General features: G+C 35.6%; 1 protein-coding gene and 1 non-coding gene across 2 annotated transcripts; one reads left to right on the forward strand and one right to left on the reverse strand.

The window, feature by feature from the left end:
• Positions 1-37: 37 nt before the first annotated feature.
• Positions 38-233, forward strand: LOC148543707 (U2 spliceosomal RNA). The gene has a single exon (XR_015901044.1). It is a non-coding gene; the product is annotated as a U2 spliceosomal RNA (small nuclear RNA).
• Positions 234-11,574: 11,341 nt separating this feature from the next.
• Positions 11,575-15,923, reverse strand: MAGO (mago nashi family protein). Its single transcript, XM_016320511.3, has 3 exons — positions 15,627-15,923; positions 13,907-14,083; positions 11,575-11,780 (listed from the first exon to the last, which is right to left on the reverse strand). The coding sequence occupies exons 1-3, from the start codon at positions 15,843-15,845 to the stop codon at positions 11,721-11,723; spliced, it is 456 nt and encodes a 151-aa protein (XP_016175997.1). The 5' UTR covers positions 15,846-15,923; the 3' UTR covers positions 11,575-11,720.
• Between the last annotated feature and the right edge of the window lie 3,771 nt (positions 15,924-19,694).

Raw genomic sequence — 19,694 nt, forward strand, 5'->3', positions numbered from 1 at the left:
GTTAGCATAAAAGAAAAAATTGTTGATGTTTTAAAGCATACCTTTCTCGGCCTTTTGGCTAAGATCAAGTGTAGTATCTGTTCTTATCAGTTTAATATCTGATATGTGGGCCATTGGCTCACACGATATTAAATTTATTTTTTGAGGGTGATGGGCCATTACAGTAGCTTGCTACTGGGCCTGTCAAGCGTCGCCCAAGCCTTACACTGCTGCATGGGCCTGGCGCACCCTACAAATTCAGTTCAAAATGTTCTCCGGTTTTTTGTCTAAGCATGTTTTTTGTCTACATTTGATAACACTATAAAAATATATGAAATTTTAACAATAGAAGAATACTAATCGATTGTTATTATTTGAGGATAAAAAATCCTAATAAGCCAAGGCAAGAAATGTGTAACGTAAATATGCCAAATTGAAAATCGTTTCAGCAATAAGTTAAACGCTATTTTTATGTAATTAGAACCATGGTGGTTTGAATTAGGTGGAGAGGAACTTTGAGTGTAATTCGAACTAATATGGTTCAAATTATTACCTAAATTTTCTTCATAAATCGAACCAGGTAGGTTCGAACCTTGGGTGCACATAGTTCGATCCAGAGAGGTTCGAATTATAGAGAGAGTCCGGCCTCAGTAATTCGAACTGGGCTGGTTCGAATTACACAAACCATAATTCGAACCGGGTTGGTTCGAATTAGTGGGAGAGAGACCTCTATATAACCGTTCTAAGCGTGAGTTGGTCTCATTAGATGGAGTAAGATGGCTAGTGAGGAGAGTTTTGTTGTTCTGGTTCACCGAGGATCCATTAAGAGGAAAACTCGTTCCGGAGTGAAGTTCACAGATAAGGATCCTCTCTGTATTGTCGTGAATCCAACGACAAGCTATGATGACCTTGTTAGATCTGTGCTGATGAAACTTGGCTTGGAAGGTGCGAAGCGGGTTAAGAAGTTTTTCTATCGCATTCCAGTCACGATCCTGCACGATACGGTGAAGTATGATTGTCTCACGATTGGTAGTGATGAGGACCTACAAGTCATGTTTCTTTGTCGGAGGCAGTTTCCGGAGGTGAGGACACCAGAATTGCTGGCAAAGCTTATTGATGTGGTATCCAGCTCAGGGGGTTCGAACCGGAATACAACCAATGTAGCCACGGCAGCTGGTTCCAGTTCCAGGGCTGCCGTGGCTTCTTCCTCCGTCCCAGTGTACGAGCCAGCGGTCCAACTTGTCGCCTCCCCGTCTTTTGCTGTTGATCTGAATGACGGCGTAGGCGACGAGGTAGGATCCTTTGATATTCTGCCGAACGCTTTAGAGGGCGTTCCACCGGTTGGCGTCGGAGACGGAGTCTTGGGTGATGCAGATGAGGACGACGTCGAGCCGGATACGATTGAGGATGACAGCGGCGACGAGGTTGGAGCGACTGGTCCTGCATTGGCGGGCGGTGGTTCTAGCTCTGGCACACAGCAGTATCCACCACATTTTTCCTCGTTGGACCTGGACGCCATGAGGCTTGAGGGGGTTTTAGGGCACGCTGTTGGATTCGGAGCTAGAGATGCGGAAGGGACTGCTGGTCTGACAGAGTTCCAGGTTGGTCAGCAATTCCAGGATAAAGACGAGGCCCTGTTAAGTGTGAAGCGTTACAGCATCCGGCGAGGGGTACAGTACAAGGTGCTGGAGTCCGATCACCGCCGGTATGTGGGCAAGTGTTCCGAGTTTGGGAATGGGTGCACATGGTTGATTCGACTGAGTCTCCGGAAGCGCAAGGGCATTTGGGAGGTCAAACGGTACAACGGACCTCACACTTGCCTGGCCACATCCATCTCGAGTGACCACAGGAGTTTGGATTATCATGTGATTTCGGCGTTCATTATGCCAATGGTTAGGGCTGACGCATCCGTGAGCATAAAGGTGCTCCTAAACGCCACGGCAGCGCACTTTGGTTTTAGGCCGACTTACAGGAGGGTATGGATGGCAAAGCAGAAGGCTATTGCCCTCATCTACGGTGACTGGGATGAGTCATACAACGACATACCTAGGTGGGTGTTGGGTGTCCAGCTGACGATGCCTGGAAGTGTTGCGGTCCTCAGGACGAGCCCGGTTCGAGTTGGAGGACAGGTGGATGAGTCTCAAGCGTATTTCCACAGACTTTTCTGGACTTTCCCTCCGTGCATCAAGGCATTCCGTCATTGCAAGTCGCTAGTCAGCATTGACGGCACACATCTGTATGGGAAGTATGGGGGAACGTTGCTCATCGCGATTGCACAGGACGAGAACTCCAACATTCTACCTGTCGCATTCGCACTAGTAGAGGGTGAGAATGCAGAGTCCTGGACATTCTTTCTCTCGCACCTTCGACAGCACGTGACCCCGCAGCCCGGTCTGCTGGTTATATTGGACAGGCACAACGGCATCAAGGCTGCGCTTGAGGCCCCTGACGGAGTTTGGTTACCGCCATCTGCGTACCGTGCATTCTGCATACGACACGTAGCGGCTAATTTTGCCCTTACCTTCAAGGGCAAAGACGCTAGGAGGCTTCTAGTGAATGCGGCGTATGCGAAGACCGAGGTTGAATTTGATTACTGGTTTGATATTCTGCGGTCTGAAGACCCGGCGATGTGTGAGTGGGCGAACCGGATTGATTACTCCTTGTGGACTCAACATCGTGATGAGGGGCGGAGATTCGGTCACATGACGACGAACATCTCCGAGTGTGTGAACTCAATCCTCAAGGGGGTCAGAAATCTCCCTGTAGCATCCCTAGTGAAGGCAACATATTGTAGGCTTGCGGAACTCTTTGTTCGCAAGGGGAGAGAGGCTGAGGCCCAAATGGGAACCGGACAACAATTCAGTCAGCATTTGGTGAAGTGTATTGAGGCCAACTTGAAGACGGCCAGGTGCTTCACGGTGACGTTGTATGACCGGGATAACTCCGAGTTCACCGTAGCAGAGACCACTCCGACTGGTTCTTTCTCCTTGGGTGCCTACAGAGTATCACTTGCCTCGCGGACATGTGACTGCGGGTACTTCCAGGCGCTTCATTTCCCGTGTCAGCACGCACTTGCATGCTGTGCCTACTCACGGGTCACCTGGACCTCTTACGTTCACAGCGTCTATCAGATTAGCTCGGTGTTCAGTGTGTATCGGATGGGATTCACACCTCCGATCCCGGAGGGCTTCTGGCCACCTTACGACGGGCCCACGGTGATTCCGGACCCTGACAAGAGGCGTGCGAGAGAGGGTCGTCCTAGATCCACAAGGATACGGACGAATATGGACGAGGCAGATCCGAATCGGCCAAAGAGGTGCGGCCTATGTCGCCAACCCGGACACACACGACGTTGTTGCTCACAGGTTGGAGGATCGTCTCAGACAGGGCGCCATTAGTGGGCATGTTGTTAGTGTTAGTATTATTTACATTTTAGTTTTCCTGTTAGATGCAATGTTTGAGCACGTATGTAACTATTTGATCTATATACATTGTACTTTGATTGTTGCGAGTAGTAATGAATATGTTGTCTTTCATTATGAATACTGCTACAAGTTCCGTCGATGCAAATTTTAATAAGTAAAGGTAAACACTAAACTGTTTCATGATTCAATGATTATAAATAGTCAATGTCCCACAACACAAATAACAAATAACATAGGTAAACAGACTACAACATAACAAGAAAAGTACATATCACTATCATACATGATTGAACCATAGGGAACAAAATACATGAAACGTGAATCATCTAAACAGATGCGATTCAGTACCACAGCGACGGGCTACCCGTGCCCTCTGACCTCGCCGGATAAACGGCTCCTCATCCTCGATGTCATCCCCATCCTCCTGCGGGGAAGGCTGTGCAGGTGGCGCAACATGCAGGGGTGCCGCAGCCAGCCCTGCGACAGACTCTGATGCAGCGGTGAAGGCGGATGGAGGGGTACCTCTGAGACAGAACTGGTGACCACCGGATGACTATGGAGGCTCGTTCAGATCAACATCTAATGGGGCTTGTGTGCCTGAGGTCTGACCACCACTGCGGGGAGTGACGTCCCCCTGCATGATGGCGGTGATCTCCTCTAGGAAGCGTGGACTCCCGAAGTCCCCAACAAGCGTGTCTGACCCAATAAAGTCTGACCACTGTGATCCTGGGATAACCCAAGGTGTACCCCCCTGCTCAGGCTGGTCATCGGCTGGCACACCAACGAAGTAATGTCCAAGAGGGCCCGATCTAAGTCCAGCGTCACCCGTGTCAGCCCCGTCACCCATCCCTGTACCATACCACTCACCCCCATGACCGCCATCGTGTGTACTAGTACCCGCAGCTGCAACAGCCCCTGAACCACCCCCGCCAACGTGCCCATGCTAATCCTCGTCGTCGTCCCCACGGTCAGCACGCCCCCTCGCCCTACCTCCCTGGACTCGTCGTCCGCCTCTAACGGGACCGGCGTCGTGATCATCGTCCATAGCATGATCAGGCCACCTAAACTCACGCTGGCTCCGCCGTGTCCCCACACCCATCCTCCTCTCAACCCTACGCCTGTCCGGCACGTCCTCAGGACGATCCATGTCAGGAACTCGCCCCGGACCCCGCTGTGACGCCTCAACTGGAACCGAAACTGCTCTTGGATCCCCCAGCTGCGTGTCCGGAGATAAGAACCTCTTCCCATGCTGACTCCACCACTCAAGGAACTCATGCGACGGTCCGGGGTTGGCAACAACGTCGAACCTCAGCACACTCTCCTGACGAGAGTCCCAGTAGAGATGCCACTTTTGCAAATAAGACGGGAACCACCGATCGCCACCTCTCCCGTCCTTGGACATCAGAAAGTCGATGTTCAATGCGGGAAGCGGAGGGGGCTGTACCCCTCCAAACTGCGGAAGAACACGATCTATCTTATGCCACTCTATGACAACAAAGTAGATCAGCGCGGTCACAGAGCGCCACAACGCTATATGCCGAGGCTCCAAAACCTCTGGATGCAGAACCTAAAGTACGTCGGGGCTACTGTACGGTATCCATATAAACTGCACAACACAAGGAACCCACCCTTGTCAGGGCAACTGTTGGAACCAACTCGAAAAGCTTGCTTATAAAAGGACACTTGTTAACTAGCATATTCACCTCCCTGTCCTGTAACCGGTCTATCCTGAGCCTCCACATCGCCACTCTAGGACCCTTCTCGCTCCCGGAAGGGTTGTAACCTGACCATCTGCAACATACACATGTGTTACATCAACTGAAATATGTGTTTAGAGTATGCAATAGACTATTAATGAAATGCAGTGTTGTGTGTAAAATTGAAATAGAGAAGGCCGCTTCTAGTACCTCGAGACCAACGGCCAACGTCTCATATCCTGTAGGCCTAAACCGAGGAAAGCGCCAAAAGATCCAAGACTGAAGTAGCTGAAGCGGGCCCGCTAACTTGACGACATGTCTGTTCGCCACTCGGCACATGCACCGGTACAACCAAGCCAGTGCTGCAGAACCCCAGCTGTAGGTACCCAGCTCCTCCAGCCTCGCTACGTACGGAAGCCATTTGATGTGAATCCGGTTCCCGGACTTGTCCGCAAACAGCTGCGTGCCCAACAACATCATGATGTACGCACGGGCATATCGGCGCACAGTCTCCTCATCTGCATCCTCAGGGCACTCACCAAAAGTCTCCTGAAACCAGCTGCAGTTCACTGCGTACTTCTGAACCTGACTAGGAGGAGGTATAACTCCGAGCAACTCCTGGAACCAGACCCAGGCTGGACGGCCACCCTCGATGTATATATGGAACTCTGACAGGCACCCGCTCACGTAACGGCCGTCTACTGGCAAACCCAGCTGGTATGCCACGTCCTGGAGTGTGATCGTGCACTCTCCGAACGGCATATGAAACGTGTGCGTCTCGGGACGCCATCGCTCCACGAATGCACTGACAAGGGCCTCGTCTAGCCGGAACCATCGGTCGTTCAACCTTGCAAGATGGTATAGACCTGCCATCTGCAAGTACGGAACGTATCTGTCATCAAGTCGCATGCCCTGCTGCCGCCGCATGCTCCTAATGCATCGCTGGGGCTGCGCATGAAATGAAAAAAAAAAGGGATGAAGAGAAAAAAAAATAGTCTTAACTTATATGGTTTAGTACTCACTACGTACCCTGTGATATACTGAAAAAAAAGTATACTTTAAAAGGGATGAAGAGAAAAAAAATAGTCTTAACTTATATGGTTTAGTACTCACTACGTACTCTGTGATATACTGTACTGTACTCTAACTTTTAACAAACAGAGAATTTATTATTATAATGTATGCATTATAATAAACTTTTAATTTTTTTATTTTTATTATTAAAAATAAAAATAAATAAATTTATTAATAAAAATATTAAATAAAAGATATATTGATATTTTTAAATTTAAACCATATAATTTGAACCGATAATTTGATTCAATACAGTTCAATAAATAAAAAATAATTAAAATCAAACCAAAAGAATTTAAGAATTGGGACACTTATTTCAATTAGGCGGCCGAAGACATAAGGATGTCTCTATTTAACTAGCGGGCAAACCCTAAACCATTCACCTCTCTTTTTTTTGTCAAGGGTGTCTTTATTTAACTGGCGGATGAATCCTAAACACTTCCGTCCTTCACCTTGTCTTTATTTAACGGGCGTAAAAACTCTAAACCCTTCACCTCCCTTCTTTTTTTTTTCTCTTTATTTAAATGGCGGGCAAACCCTAAAACCTTCACCTCCCCTTCTTGGTTTTTGTCACTTCTTCGTTTAATTTATTATTATAATGCATACATTATTATAAATTAAATTTTTTTATAATGTATGCATATAATGAATTTTCTATTTATATTTGTTAAAAATTGAGACCGAATTACAAGTCAAAGTACAATATATCACAGAGTACGTAGTGAGTACTAAATCATATAAATTAAAACTATTTTTTTCTCTTCATCCCTTCTAAGGTATACTGATATTAATAAAAATAAAAATAAATAAATTTATTAATAAAAATATTAAATAAAAGATGTATTGATATTTTTAAATTTAAACCATATAATTTGAACCGATAATTTGATTGAATACAGTTCAATAAATAAAAAATAATTAAAATCAAACCAAAAGAATTTAAGAATTGGGACACTTATTTCAATTAGGTGGCAGAAGACGTAAGGATGTCTCTATTTAACTAGCGGGCAAACCCTAAACCATTCACCTCTCTTTTTTGTCTTTTTTTTTTTGTCAAGGGTGTCTTTATTTAACTGGCGGATAAATCCTAAACACTTCCGTCCTTCACCTTGTCTTTATTTAACGGGCGGAAAAACTCTAAACCCTTCACCTCCCTTCTTTTTTTGTCTTTATTTAAATGGCGGGCAAACCCTAAAACCTTCACCTCCCCTTCTTGGTTTTTGTCACTTCTTCGTTTAATTTATTATTATAATGCATACATTATTATAAATTAAATTTTTTTATAATGTATGCATATAATGAATTCTCTATTTATATTTGTTAAAAATTGAGACCGAATTACAAGTCAGAGTACAATATATCACAAAGTACGTAGTGAGTACTAAATCATATAAATTAAAACTATTTTTTTCTCTTCATCCCTTCTAAGGTATACTGATATTAATAAAAATAAAAATAAATAAATTTATTAATAAAAATATTAAATAAAAGATGTATTGATATTTTTAAATTTAAACCATATAATTTGAACCGATAATTTGATTCAATACAGTTCAATAAATAAAAAATAATTAAAATCAAACCAAAAGAATTTAAGAATTGGGACACTTATTTCAATTAGGTGGCGGAAGACATAAGGATGTCTCTATTTAACTTGCGGGCAAACCCTAAACCATTCACCTCTCTTTTTTTTTTTGTCAAGGGTGTCTTTATTTAACTGGCGGATAAATCCTAAACACTTCCGTCCTTCACCTTGTCTTTATTTAACGGGCGGAAAAACTCTAAACCCTTCACCTCCCTTCTTTTTTTGTCTTTATTTAAATGGCGGGCAAACCCTAAAACCTTCACCTCCTCTTCTTCGTTTTTGTCACTTCTTCGTTTAATTTATTATTATAATGCATACATTATTATAAATTAAATTTTTTTTATAATGTATGCATATAATGAATTCTCTATTTATATTTGTTAAAAATTGAGACCGAATTGCAAGTCAGAGTACAATATATCACAGAGTACGTATTGAGTACTAAATCATATAAATTAAAACTATTTTTTTCTCTTCATCCCTTCTAAGATATACTGATATTAATAAAAATAAAAATAAATAAATTTATTAATAAAAATATTAAATAAAAGATATATTGATATTTTTAAATTTAAACCATATAATTTGAACCGATAATTTGATTCTATACAATTCAATAAATAAAAAATAATTAAAACCAAACCAAAAGAATTTAAGAATTGGGACACTTATTTCAATTAGGTGGCGGAAGACATAAGAATGTCTCTATTTAACTGGCGGCCAAACCCTAAACCATTCACCTCTCGTTTTTTGTCAAGGGTGTCTTTATTTAACTGGCGGGTAAATCCTAAACCTTTCCGTCCTTCACCTTGTCTTTATTTAACGGGCGGGAAAATTCTAAACCCTTCACCTCCCTTCTTCTTTTTTGTCTTTATTTAAATGGCGGGCAAACCCTAAAACCTTCACCTCCCCTTCTTCGTTTTTGTCACTTCTTCGTTTAATTTATTATTATAATGCATATATTATAATAAATTAAATTTTTTTATAATATATGCATATAATAAATTTTCTATTTATATTTGTTGAAAATTGAGACCGAATTGCAAGTCAGAGTACAGTATATCACATCACAGAGTACGTAGTGAGTACTAAATCATATAAATTAAGACTATTTTTTTTTTTCTTCATCCCTTCTAAGGTATACTTTTTTTTCCTTAAAAATCGCTTCATTCTTAATTTTTGTATGTAAACCATATGAATGCAAAAAAATATATATATATTTCATTTACTCTCAATCTTTCTTTGACTGTGTCTTAATCCAGTATAAATAAACATCTTTTGTACTATTACAAATTGTTAAAAAAGTTATAACCACTTTTCTTATAGTTATCATAAAAATGAAAGAATTTTTGGCATGGTTAATTATGAGTCATTTTTTCTTGCAATTTTATAGAGAAAAAAATAAAAGTAATCCATCATTAATTTTTTTTTTTGTGACAATACATCATTAATTTAATAAATGAAAAAAGATACAAAGAGATAAAAAAAATTAATAAAAGTAGACAAATAGCTGAAAAAAGAGAATGGAATAAGAAAGAAGACGAAGTGATTGGAAGTGCGAAATAGGAATAAGAAAACATAAATCGTGGTAGCCAGGAGGAATTTATATTCAGAGCTTTTTCTTCATAAACTGTGGTGATCAAGCACGGTTTATGGCTGAAAACCGTCCAAAACTCTCACAGTTTATGAACAAATCCGAAACCGTTGATAGCTCCCACGGTTTACATAATAAACAAAACAGGACACTCACGTAAAGAAATTCTATTTGTTGCAATCGGGTAAAGATTTTTCTCATTTAATTTATTTAAATATATTGCCCAAATAGTAATGCAGAAGCCAGAGAGAGTTTTGAGCCTGAGTTCCCGCAGTTCAATTGCTTTACCATTTTTAATTGGAATCCAATGGAATGAAACATAAACTTTACCATTTGGTTGATTCCAGTATTTCATTAAAACATGAGTAATATGAACTACCGAGTATATTAGGTGGGCAATGTAATCATAAATGCTATACATATGTTCCAATTTCCTTCAACGACTTTCATTTTTCTATGTAACATGTAGCTGGAATTATTTCCTTATGCTGAAAAATTATTCAATGGATTCAACTTGGTTTACATAAAGTATACTTATCCGTCAATTATATAAGCGTATGGTATGTAACTATGTATCAAATGTGTAATTTCATCACAAATCTTACAATGACAACAACATATACAACCTCACAAACAAAAGGCGTAGTCATAAGTTTAATTTAGAGGTTAATTTTGACGTACTAACAGTGTAAAATATTTTACACAGTCATACAATTACATTTGTTCTTTTGGATGATCATTCACGCAATCAATATAAAATGTAACTATTTTTACTAATGTAGCGTTACGAAATTAAATGCATGTATAAAATTATTTTACACTGACAATGCAACAAAATTAAATTCTTAATTTATAAACCAAAACGAGAGAAGGAAAAAGAAAACCTTTTTTAAAGCATTGTTAGTAAAGAACTAAAGTAAACTCTCCAACTACTACAATAAAAAAAGTTTGTTAAGTCCAAATTACCCTCATTGTAGTCTTTTCTATTTGGACCCTTTTCCATATTTTATTGTAACAGTTGATTGTAGGATTATTTTTAGTTGTTTAAAGAACAATTCCGTGTAAAAGTTTTAATTTCGTCGCTAATTTTGTTTTTTCAGTAGATAAACAAAGTCATAAATAGACATCCAAACAAACATAAGTTATAATTTTTTTTTTATGAATTTTAGTTTTAGAAGCAACAAAATGGTAAGGGAAAAGAAAGTAAAATTTGTAACATTAGCCAGTAGAGGTGTTTGCGACGCGATTTGGATCAATTTTGAGTAAAAAACTCATCCGATCCAAACACTAATTTTACTTGCAGTGCAATTTAGATTGGATGACTTTTAAAAAAAAAAATCCGATCCGATCCGATCCAATTTCAAGCAGTTTGAATTGGATTGGATTTACAGTTTTGTAAATTAAAAAAATTAAATACATATAACAAGTCTTACGTCAAATTTTAAATAAATAACAATGATATAACAAGTCTTAACAATATCTTAAAAAGTCAACGACAACATAACAATAGAATTAAAATGATAGGTTAGTTAATGTAAATAAATAAATAAATAATATTTTGAACATAAAATATTTATTAAATAATAATAATACATGAATAATATAAAAATGTATAACAAATTGAACATGTTATAAGTATAATTGTAAATATAATAATAAAATAATAATATTATAACACATTGTGCAGTTTAGATTGGATTGGACCGGTTATGAAAGGTAGATCCGAAATCCGATCCAATCCAGCGGTTTACAACAAATAAAATTCAATCAAATCCGAATTAGTACGGTTTTAATCGATTTTCGGTTTAAATTGAATTAGATGAACGATTTAATTTAGATTGGTTTAGATTTGAACACCCCTATTAAGCACCCCTATTAAGCAGTACACACCACTTCTAGAGTATTTTGTTAGAGCCTAATTATAAATTTTTTTTCCACTTAAAACAGATTTTATAAAATATAATAAGACATGTGATACCTATCTAGAGTAAAAGTCATAATAGTTTTAAAAGACTTCTCTTAGACATTAAAAAATTGAAGATTATGCCTCAACTTCATTGATCTTTTCTTACTTATTTTTTGTAGGAGGATCACTTATCCTCCCTTCTTGTGACATTTTTTTCTCCTTCTATATATATATCAAAAACTAAGTTAAAAAAGAAAAAAGAAACAATTCCCAACGTTATATTATACCAAGATAAAGAAAAAGAACAATGACTCTGCACGAAAAAGCAATCCACTCAACTTTTTGGTACATCCACTCAAATCAGAAAGTTCCAATAACTGTCACATGTTAAACTGTAATTGGTTGTTGTTACACAAGTACAACTACCCCAAGAGGTTGAACAGATAACATTGAAAACATCTTATATAGGTTTAATCTTGAAGTGAAGGGAAATAAGAGAGAACACAAAGCATTTCAAATCCTGCAAATGCATGAAAATATGATCAGAATAAACGCAAGTCAGGTGTTGTTTACAGCAAGTAAAACTAAATAATTGCATTCCAAGGAGAACCCACTAATGAATGATTATGTAAATTAACTTTTACGATCCATTATCACGCTATCTGTCATGTTTAGAAGTTAGGTACTCATTCGGATTTAGCTTTGATTACGTACTAATCATATTCAAAACTAGTCTGGAGTCCTAATTCAACCATATAAGATGTCATTTTACTTATTGAGCTCTCATTCATGAAAATTCCTAATGTAAAAGTCTACAAAAACGTCAATGATAACACTATGTATGACTTTTAAATAGACACAAACCTATTGCACAAAATAGCCCAAAGCATGCTTCAACCAATGACATGAAATAAACTTTGCACAACGAGTCAATAAAAAACACTCTAATTCATGAACAAAAGATAACAATTGTTACTCTACTTCTCACTCAAGCGAACTTCTCTAATATAATCACCAGGGTCAGAATAATTCTTAATAACTTCCAACTAAATCTACATTTGACCTTAACTCAACATTTAGCTCCGTTTGGCCTATATGACAGTAGAAGAACAAAATCCTCAGTCGATTTGATTATTGATTTCCTTTATTTACCTATGGTAAAAGAGAAAAATTGCATGAAATATCTGTGTAATGCTCTAGGATCTATGACAAATGTGAACGCTCCTGTGGGAGAGTTAGAGCTCCTCAAGTCTCTACACGTTTTCTCAAGCGACAACACAAGGATCCACCTTGCTTCAGATCTTTTATTCCATAACCTCCCCTTGTTACCACCGTTCCTCCCCAAAAATAACTAACTTCCTTCAAATAGTGGCTGCATTATTAGTTACAGCAGTTCAAATATGGAGCCCAATTCCCCTCCCTCCTGTTAATTCTTACATACACTTCTCCTACAAATGGTTACTTAACATATTTTCCTTCAACTCAAACATGAGATCATATGATCTTCTCTCTGCATCATATGTCAAAAACTAATGCTTATTATTCCATGCATAATGAATATCTTAATTTCACAAGAAATATGAAAGGAATTTTCTACTAGCTGTCAAGCATTCTCTTCATCTAGTTGATTGAGTTGAATAAATGTATATATTTCAAGGTAAGAAATTCACAATATTGAAACATATAGTAAAATGTCAATGAAGAAGGTGCACAACAGAGAACATGGAAGAGAAGTACTGGATAGGAAATCAGCTGTTAACTAATTCTGTTAAAAATTGTAATGACACGAACAGAATGAGAGGAGAGGAAAATAGGAGATTGGCCAAAGCTTGGAGACGGATTTCAAAGTCAGAAAGGAAGTTAGGTCATGAAAGAAGGCAAAACTCTCAAAAGTTCCTTTAATATGACTCTGAGTTAAACATGTATAAAAGAAAGAAACATGAAAGTAAAATCAATGAGAATAAAGTGGACAGGAATGAAGTTGTGAAGAGTTTGGACGGTGCTATATAGACTACTGCAACTTTTTTTGGCATCATAAAGACACAAGATGAGTTGTTTGCCAAAGAGTTGCCCAAAAATATCTAATTGGGCATTAAGGATTATTGTTTTTTAGAAGAGAGAACACAAAAAGGAGCTAAGACAAGAAGGTGCTTATAGAGTTAAAATCTTTTCTTCAGTGATAGTAACAGCAAAAAAACTGGAAATCAAGTCAGATCATCTAGCACAGGAGCGATATAAAATTGATATAATGATCATATGATATGCTTTTAGTTCATCTACTTCCAGATATAGCATTTGACCAAAGCAAAAAGCATACGAAACACCATTTAAGCGGTGATGAAAGTTAGTTAGAAAATTTCTACCAGAAGCATCTCCATAGAGAAGTTGGTGTGTGTGTGTGTGTGTGTGTGTATAAGTGAATATAGTAAGAATGAAATAGAATAAATGTTCACTTTTTCCAGGAGGAGAAAACAAAAACAAAGTTTTGCACTTTACTATATACAAACAACTGGTGCAAGGATTATTTCTCAGTATAAATATTTGCAGCAACCAAAGGTGAAAAAAGGGGACATATGCACCATACAAAATTACCTAGACAGGATCTGACAAAATAAATCCATCAAAAGCAACTATCAATCAGCTTACCTGAACAAGGTAGTAAAAGATGCGAAGACCTTCTGGATCTGCACTACTCTGAACATCCACCAGAGACCCAATCTTGGAGGTTGTGAAGGAGATGTGCTCGTTTCCCATCACAATCTCAAGCTCCTGCCTGCCAACACGGTCAGGTTCCGGCCAGTTGTTATCATCTTCCTTCATGATCTGAACAAGACCAACTCATCAGAAAGCAGAACAAAGCAAAAACAAAAACCCTCAAAAGACTTTTGAGAAGGAATGGGTTAAAATACTCAAAATAGGCATCGCTCAAGTGACGGGTTATGAACTAACAAGGCACCACAGAATCAAATTAGAAAATCTACATGATAGTTATTGCAGCATAGTGTGTCATGGCTATGTTTCCATTGTTATCCAAGCACAGCTTGGTTCAAAATGAAATAAGAGGAGTTTAGCAGTCTGTTAGATGTATGCATCTAGAGGAAGAACATGCAAAAAATAATAATGCCCAAACATCTTTACTTGAGAGACAATCCTTTTCCTAACCTATGGCACAATCTTAAACTATTACATAAAATCATGAATAGTAAAAGAAGCTTGCAAGTTTTCATAAAGATGAACGGTTTATGGGTGTAAACTTGTAGTGAGAACATATTCTGGGTGCTGCTGCTCCACGTGATGCAATCTTCTTATAAGTACCATATCAGGACTGTTCAAAAGGTTTCTGGTGCCGGCAATTCGGCAAAAATAACACTATATTCTATCATAAGATCAACAAAACGGCAAACACTACAAATATACAGCAATTTCTTAATTCAGCTCATCATTATCAACATGCTTAAACGAATTGTACCATAGATGTCGAACACAAGAAGATTCCAATTTAAATGGTACACAGCACAACATCTTTGCTTAAGATTCAAGGGCAGATGAAGAAACTAAACATTGTCGGTTCATTGTCACCGATGCCATACAGTTGAAAAGAATGAGAGCATTACGAGAACAAGTTAACCCATTATGACAACTAACACAGAAGATAACAAGTGCAAGCATAAAAAAGAACAAATAAAAAAAACACAATCTCTTTCCGGATCAAAAGGAGAATTTGAAACTTGAAAGTAACAAACTCATTACAAAACAAGTGGCACCTCACCAATCACAATCCAAACGAGCTAGACACGAATTTTGCACAAAATGAACAATCTTATCAGCATTCCTTTATTGGACAAGTTCATCTCTTCCCATGCCAAAAAACCACATATATTACAGGTTTTCTACGGTAAGCCTAATTTATCCCCATCATTTTCTGAATGGTAATAGAAATTGTTTTTTTCAGGACCTAAGAAACTATGCTCTCCCATGTTTTTTAATTATTAACAATATTAGAGATTTACTGAAAAACAAAAAAGCACAGTAAGTAAACCCCCAAATTCTACTAAAATCCACGGATTTAAACTTCGATTGCGCTGCGCAAAACAGCAGCAACCGATGCAGTGGGCACCGCAACAGAAATCGATCTAAAACCTGACTCTAAGAATCTAAACCCTCAGAAATTCAAATTCTGACAATAGCCTCTCTCAATTTTTTTTACTATTCTAAATAATTTTTTGGTTGTACTTCGCAAATCTGAGGCGGCAATACCGAAATGCGCTTCTCACTCAAACAAAACAAATAAATAAATAAATTGAAGATTATAACCCTAAAAGTTAAAGAAAAGGAAGAAAAGAGCGTGTGAGTTAGTGTCGTTTACCTCGCTGTCGGAGATGATACGACGGCACTCGCGGAGAACGGCAGGGGTGAGGTAAACCTCCTTGCGGATGATGGTGTCGTTTTTGTAGTTGGAGTTGTTGGCGTATCGGAGCTTGCCATCTGGCCTGAACTCGAACTCCAAGAACTCGTGACCGAACTTCCCTTTGTGTCCCACGTAATATCGAAGGTAGAACTCTCCGTTCTCCTCTTCGCTCGTCATTTCTCTGCTTTTCTCTTCTCTTTTGGGTTTCGCTTTCTCTCTGCACAACGACGCAGAGAAAAAGAAAGCCAAAGAAGCAGTGGTAATTTGGTAAATATGCGTTGAGGTGTGTAAATCCCTAAATGGGCTGAAAGCCCAATATCCATCTGAACCAAGGATGCCAACAATAATTATCAAGCCCAATTAATAAAAAATGAAACAGCCCATAGGAATTAAGTAAATATCATTTTTGATCCGCCAGATTCATCACTATTTTTTTAAAGGACAAAGCATTCCCTGGGAAAAAAAAAAAAAAGGACAAAATATTTTTCATCTAAAAATTCTTAACTGATCTCCAATTATTTAGATAACTGGTGTAAGCGCCTCTTACACTGAGGCATGTTAATGTGTCGAGGATTATTTAGACTAGTAATAAGAGTCTCTTAGACTAATTAATTGAATACTTAAAGAATGATTGGAGATTTTTAAATTGTAAAAAAGTGACTAGTAAATAGTAATAGAAGTTGGTTAGATTACTTATTTCGATAATTAGAGATCGATTAAAAAATTTTAAATTCTAAAATAGTGTTTGATCATCTCAACAAATCGTCAGGAATCGAAAATAATATTTATTTTAATATTTTTTTAAAAAATTTCATATAAATTATCATATTACTTTGATTTCAAGAATTAATATGATATTAAAATATAAAATAATTTTTAATAAAATTTAACAAAAATAATTTTTTTATAATAGTTTCTTTTGTTATGATAATAAAAAAGGTAATTTAAGAGTAACTAGCTCAAATTAAATTGTACTTGTTCAAATTAATTTTAATAAAAGAGTAAAAAATTTAAAAATTTTACTCATAATTCATTAAAAAAACATCTACAAATTTAACTACTAATATTATTTAAAAAATAATTAAAAAATAAGATTTTAATACAAATATTTCAATTTAATCACAAAATATATATATTATTATTAGTGAATAATTATTATACTTTAAAAAAAATAAAATTATTACTCATTGATTTTATTATTTTTAATATTAAAAATAGTTAACTTTAAATTTAATTCATTTTGTAAAATTTTTATAATAAAAATTATCATACATATTTTCATTTAAAAAATAAAAAAACTTTATATATTTTTGCATATGATCCTGTGCATGCATATGTTAATTCTGAATTAAATATTGAGTTCAATAATGTTTATTTTTATCTTTCATAACATTATTTTTAAATAGAAAATACTATTTGTCTTTTAAATTTTTAATTTTTAGTCAATTTTTTATTTTTTCTCTTTTCTAAAGATTGAATAATAGATAATTTTTAAAAGATATTTAATTATAATTTAGATTTTTTTTTATTCTTTTTGCTCGTTTGGGCGCCATTATTTTGATAAAAAAAATATTTTTTCAATGAAAAAATATATTTTCTTATTTTTTATTGTGTTTGAAAAATTTCTAATAGTAAAAATAAAAACACTAGAAAGATAAAAAAAAATTATCTTTTTTAAAAAGCTGTAATTTATATTTTTTTTTAAATATTTTTTATATAATAAATAAATAAAAAAGTACTTTTATATTGTTATACCCAAACATAATTGATAAATAAAAAGATTTTTTTACATAAGATATTCAAACATAAAATTACTTTTATTTTTTCATAAAATCTTTTAAAAAAAAATATCTAACAAAAAAATATCTTTTTTTAAAAGCTCACCCAAACATAACCTTTGTCACAGGGTTAAGATATCTTATCTTATTAGTCTATTAAGCCGGCTCTCCTTTTCCGTATAAATTATAACTAAGTAGGGCACTAAGTAACTAATATTCACAGTCTATGTATTGTATCCGGTCTCTCCCCCTTGACTCATCACTCATAAACCGTCGTGACTCTTTCCAGCTTTCCGGCGCCACTCCCTAATCCGCCGCAACACCACTCTGTCACATTTTTTTTTTCTCACTCTTTCAAGTGACTGTTAATTGTCGTTTCTGATTTTGAATCATAAATCATAAACCTTAAACTCTAAATACAAGTGATGGCTGCACTCTCTGCGTCGCAGCCATGAGCTTGCTATTGTATGTAGCGGTTGCATCATTGTGCTGTGTGTGTGGCTATCAATAATTCAATATATCAACGAGTTGTTTCGACCTTGCAAGCCCATACATCGTACACTGCTTTCTCGTGGTTGATGATGTTGCAGTTTATTATTCTTTTTCTTTGTTATGTTAATTTCATGTATTTTCTTTATTTTTTTTCGTCCCACTTGTGGAATTTTGTTGTGTTACTTTTTATTCTTTTCTTTCTTGACTCTGTCTTTGGGTTAACTCGCTACTGCTCCACATTTCTATTTTATATACTCAACTAGTTTTGAATTGTATATAATATAATTTGAGTTTTTTAAACTGAGTTTCTTGTTATTATTATTATTATTATTATTATTGATTTGTATGCATGACTAATAACAATTACCTCGATCCATGAGGTTGCAATGATCTAGGGCCTCTTAAAAATTGGTGTACTTTTTTGTTTTTTTTTTTTGTCTTAAGATTTGGTGTATTTGATTCTATGGTTTTGGATTTAGAGGAGTGTTAGGGGCAGCAAATTTTGTGATTTGTAACTATCAATTAGTCATTATTAGTATTTTTAATAATGTAAGATTTCATTCTTGTGCGATTACTCATTTTTCTTTTGCTAGTTAAGTAATTTTAATAAAAGTTCTGACTCCTAAACTTTCTATTGGATTTAACTATTTAAGTGACAAATTCTTTTTATTTGTTTTATATTTGAGTTAATAGTAATTTTTTTACTAAAAATATTAGATTTCATAATATTTTTCTTTCATTAAAATCACTTCCTATTCCAATTATTAGAGCATTGTTTGAGGCTCTTCCAAATTCTGTCTCTCTACTGTCACAAGTACATCATGAATTTTTCCAAATTCCTATTCCAATATATTAATCACATAATATTTCACATTATTTATACAAATTTTTTATTTATAAATAAAATAAACATAATATTTATGGATATAGACATACTTAAAAAAAAAATAGATTTTTTACTGATTATACATATTTTGTTCACACATAAAATGAAATAGTTATGAACGTATCTCATTTGCACTGTTAATAAAATAAGACCGTATTTTACCATACGATTTAGATCGATATAGATAATAAAAATCGATATAATTTATTACTATTTTTTTTGTGACTTATAATTTATTACTATTTGAATTATATTAGTTTAATTTTTAATATATAATTTAATCTAATATAAAAAAAAAGTTGCAATTTATATAGTTTCAATTTGAATTTATTTTTTAAATCAATGTAATGCAATACTAATCAATAAAATTTAAATTAAAATCACACAAATAAGCGGACATAAACAAGATCAAAATAACCTTACATCATTTAAAACCACACCTTCCTTTCTATTAACACCACAATCTCTCTCAAAAAATTTTAAATTCATTCCCATAAAAATTCACTACTTAATTTTTGTATTCATTTTAGACACATAAAATACACTAATTTAATATTTTTAGATATAATATTTATATTTATATTTCATCTGTGAAATATAATTTTATGTCTTTATATTTCTGTCACAGTATTCTATATCTGTAAATAAACATGACCTAAATTACAACATTAACGTTTGATATCATTTTTAAGATTAACTTATAACTCTCTAAAAAGTTATTTAAAATACTTATAGAAAAGTTAACAACAACAACAACAACAACAACAACAATAATAATAATAATATTGTTCAATAAAGTTATTAGAAATTATTCTATAAAAAACTCAAAGTTTAAATCATTTAATATTTTTATATTTAATATAACTTAAC

The sequence above is a fragment of the Arachis ipaensis genome, chromosome B9, assembly GCF_059453495.1.
Source record: "Arachis ipaensis isolate K30076 ecotype BB chromosome B9, ASM5945349v1, whole genome shotgun sequence".
NCBI classification, from domain to species: Eukaryota; Viridiplantae; Streptophyta; class Magnoliopsida; order Fabales; family Fabaceae; genus Arachis; species Arachis ipaensis.

Coding starts and splice junctions, on each gene's coding strand:
- MAGO (XM_016320511.3), bottom strand. CDS start 15,845: ATGACGAGCGAAGAGGAGAACGGAGAGTTCTACCTTCGATATTACGTG. Junction 14,084..15,626: donor GTATCATCTCCGACAGCGAG/GTAAACGACACT, acceptor GGTCTTGTTCAG/ATCATGAAGGAAGATGATAA. Junction 11,781..13,906: donor TCTTTTACTACCTTGTTCAG/GTAAGCTGATTG, acceptor ATGCATTTGCAG/GATTTGAAATGCTTTGTGTT.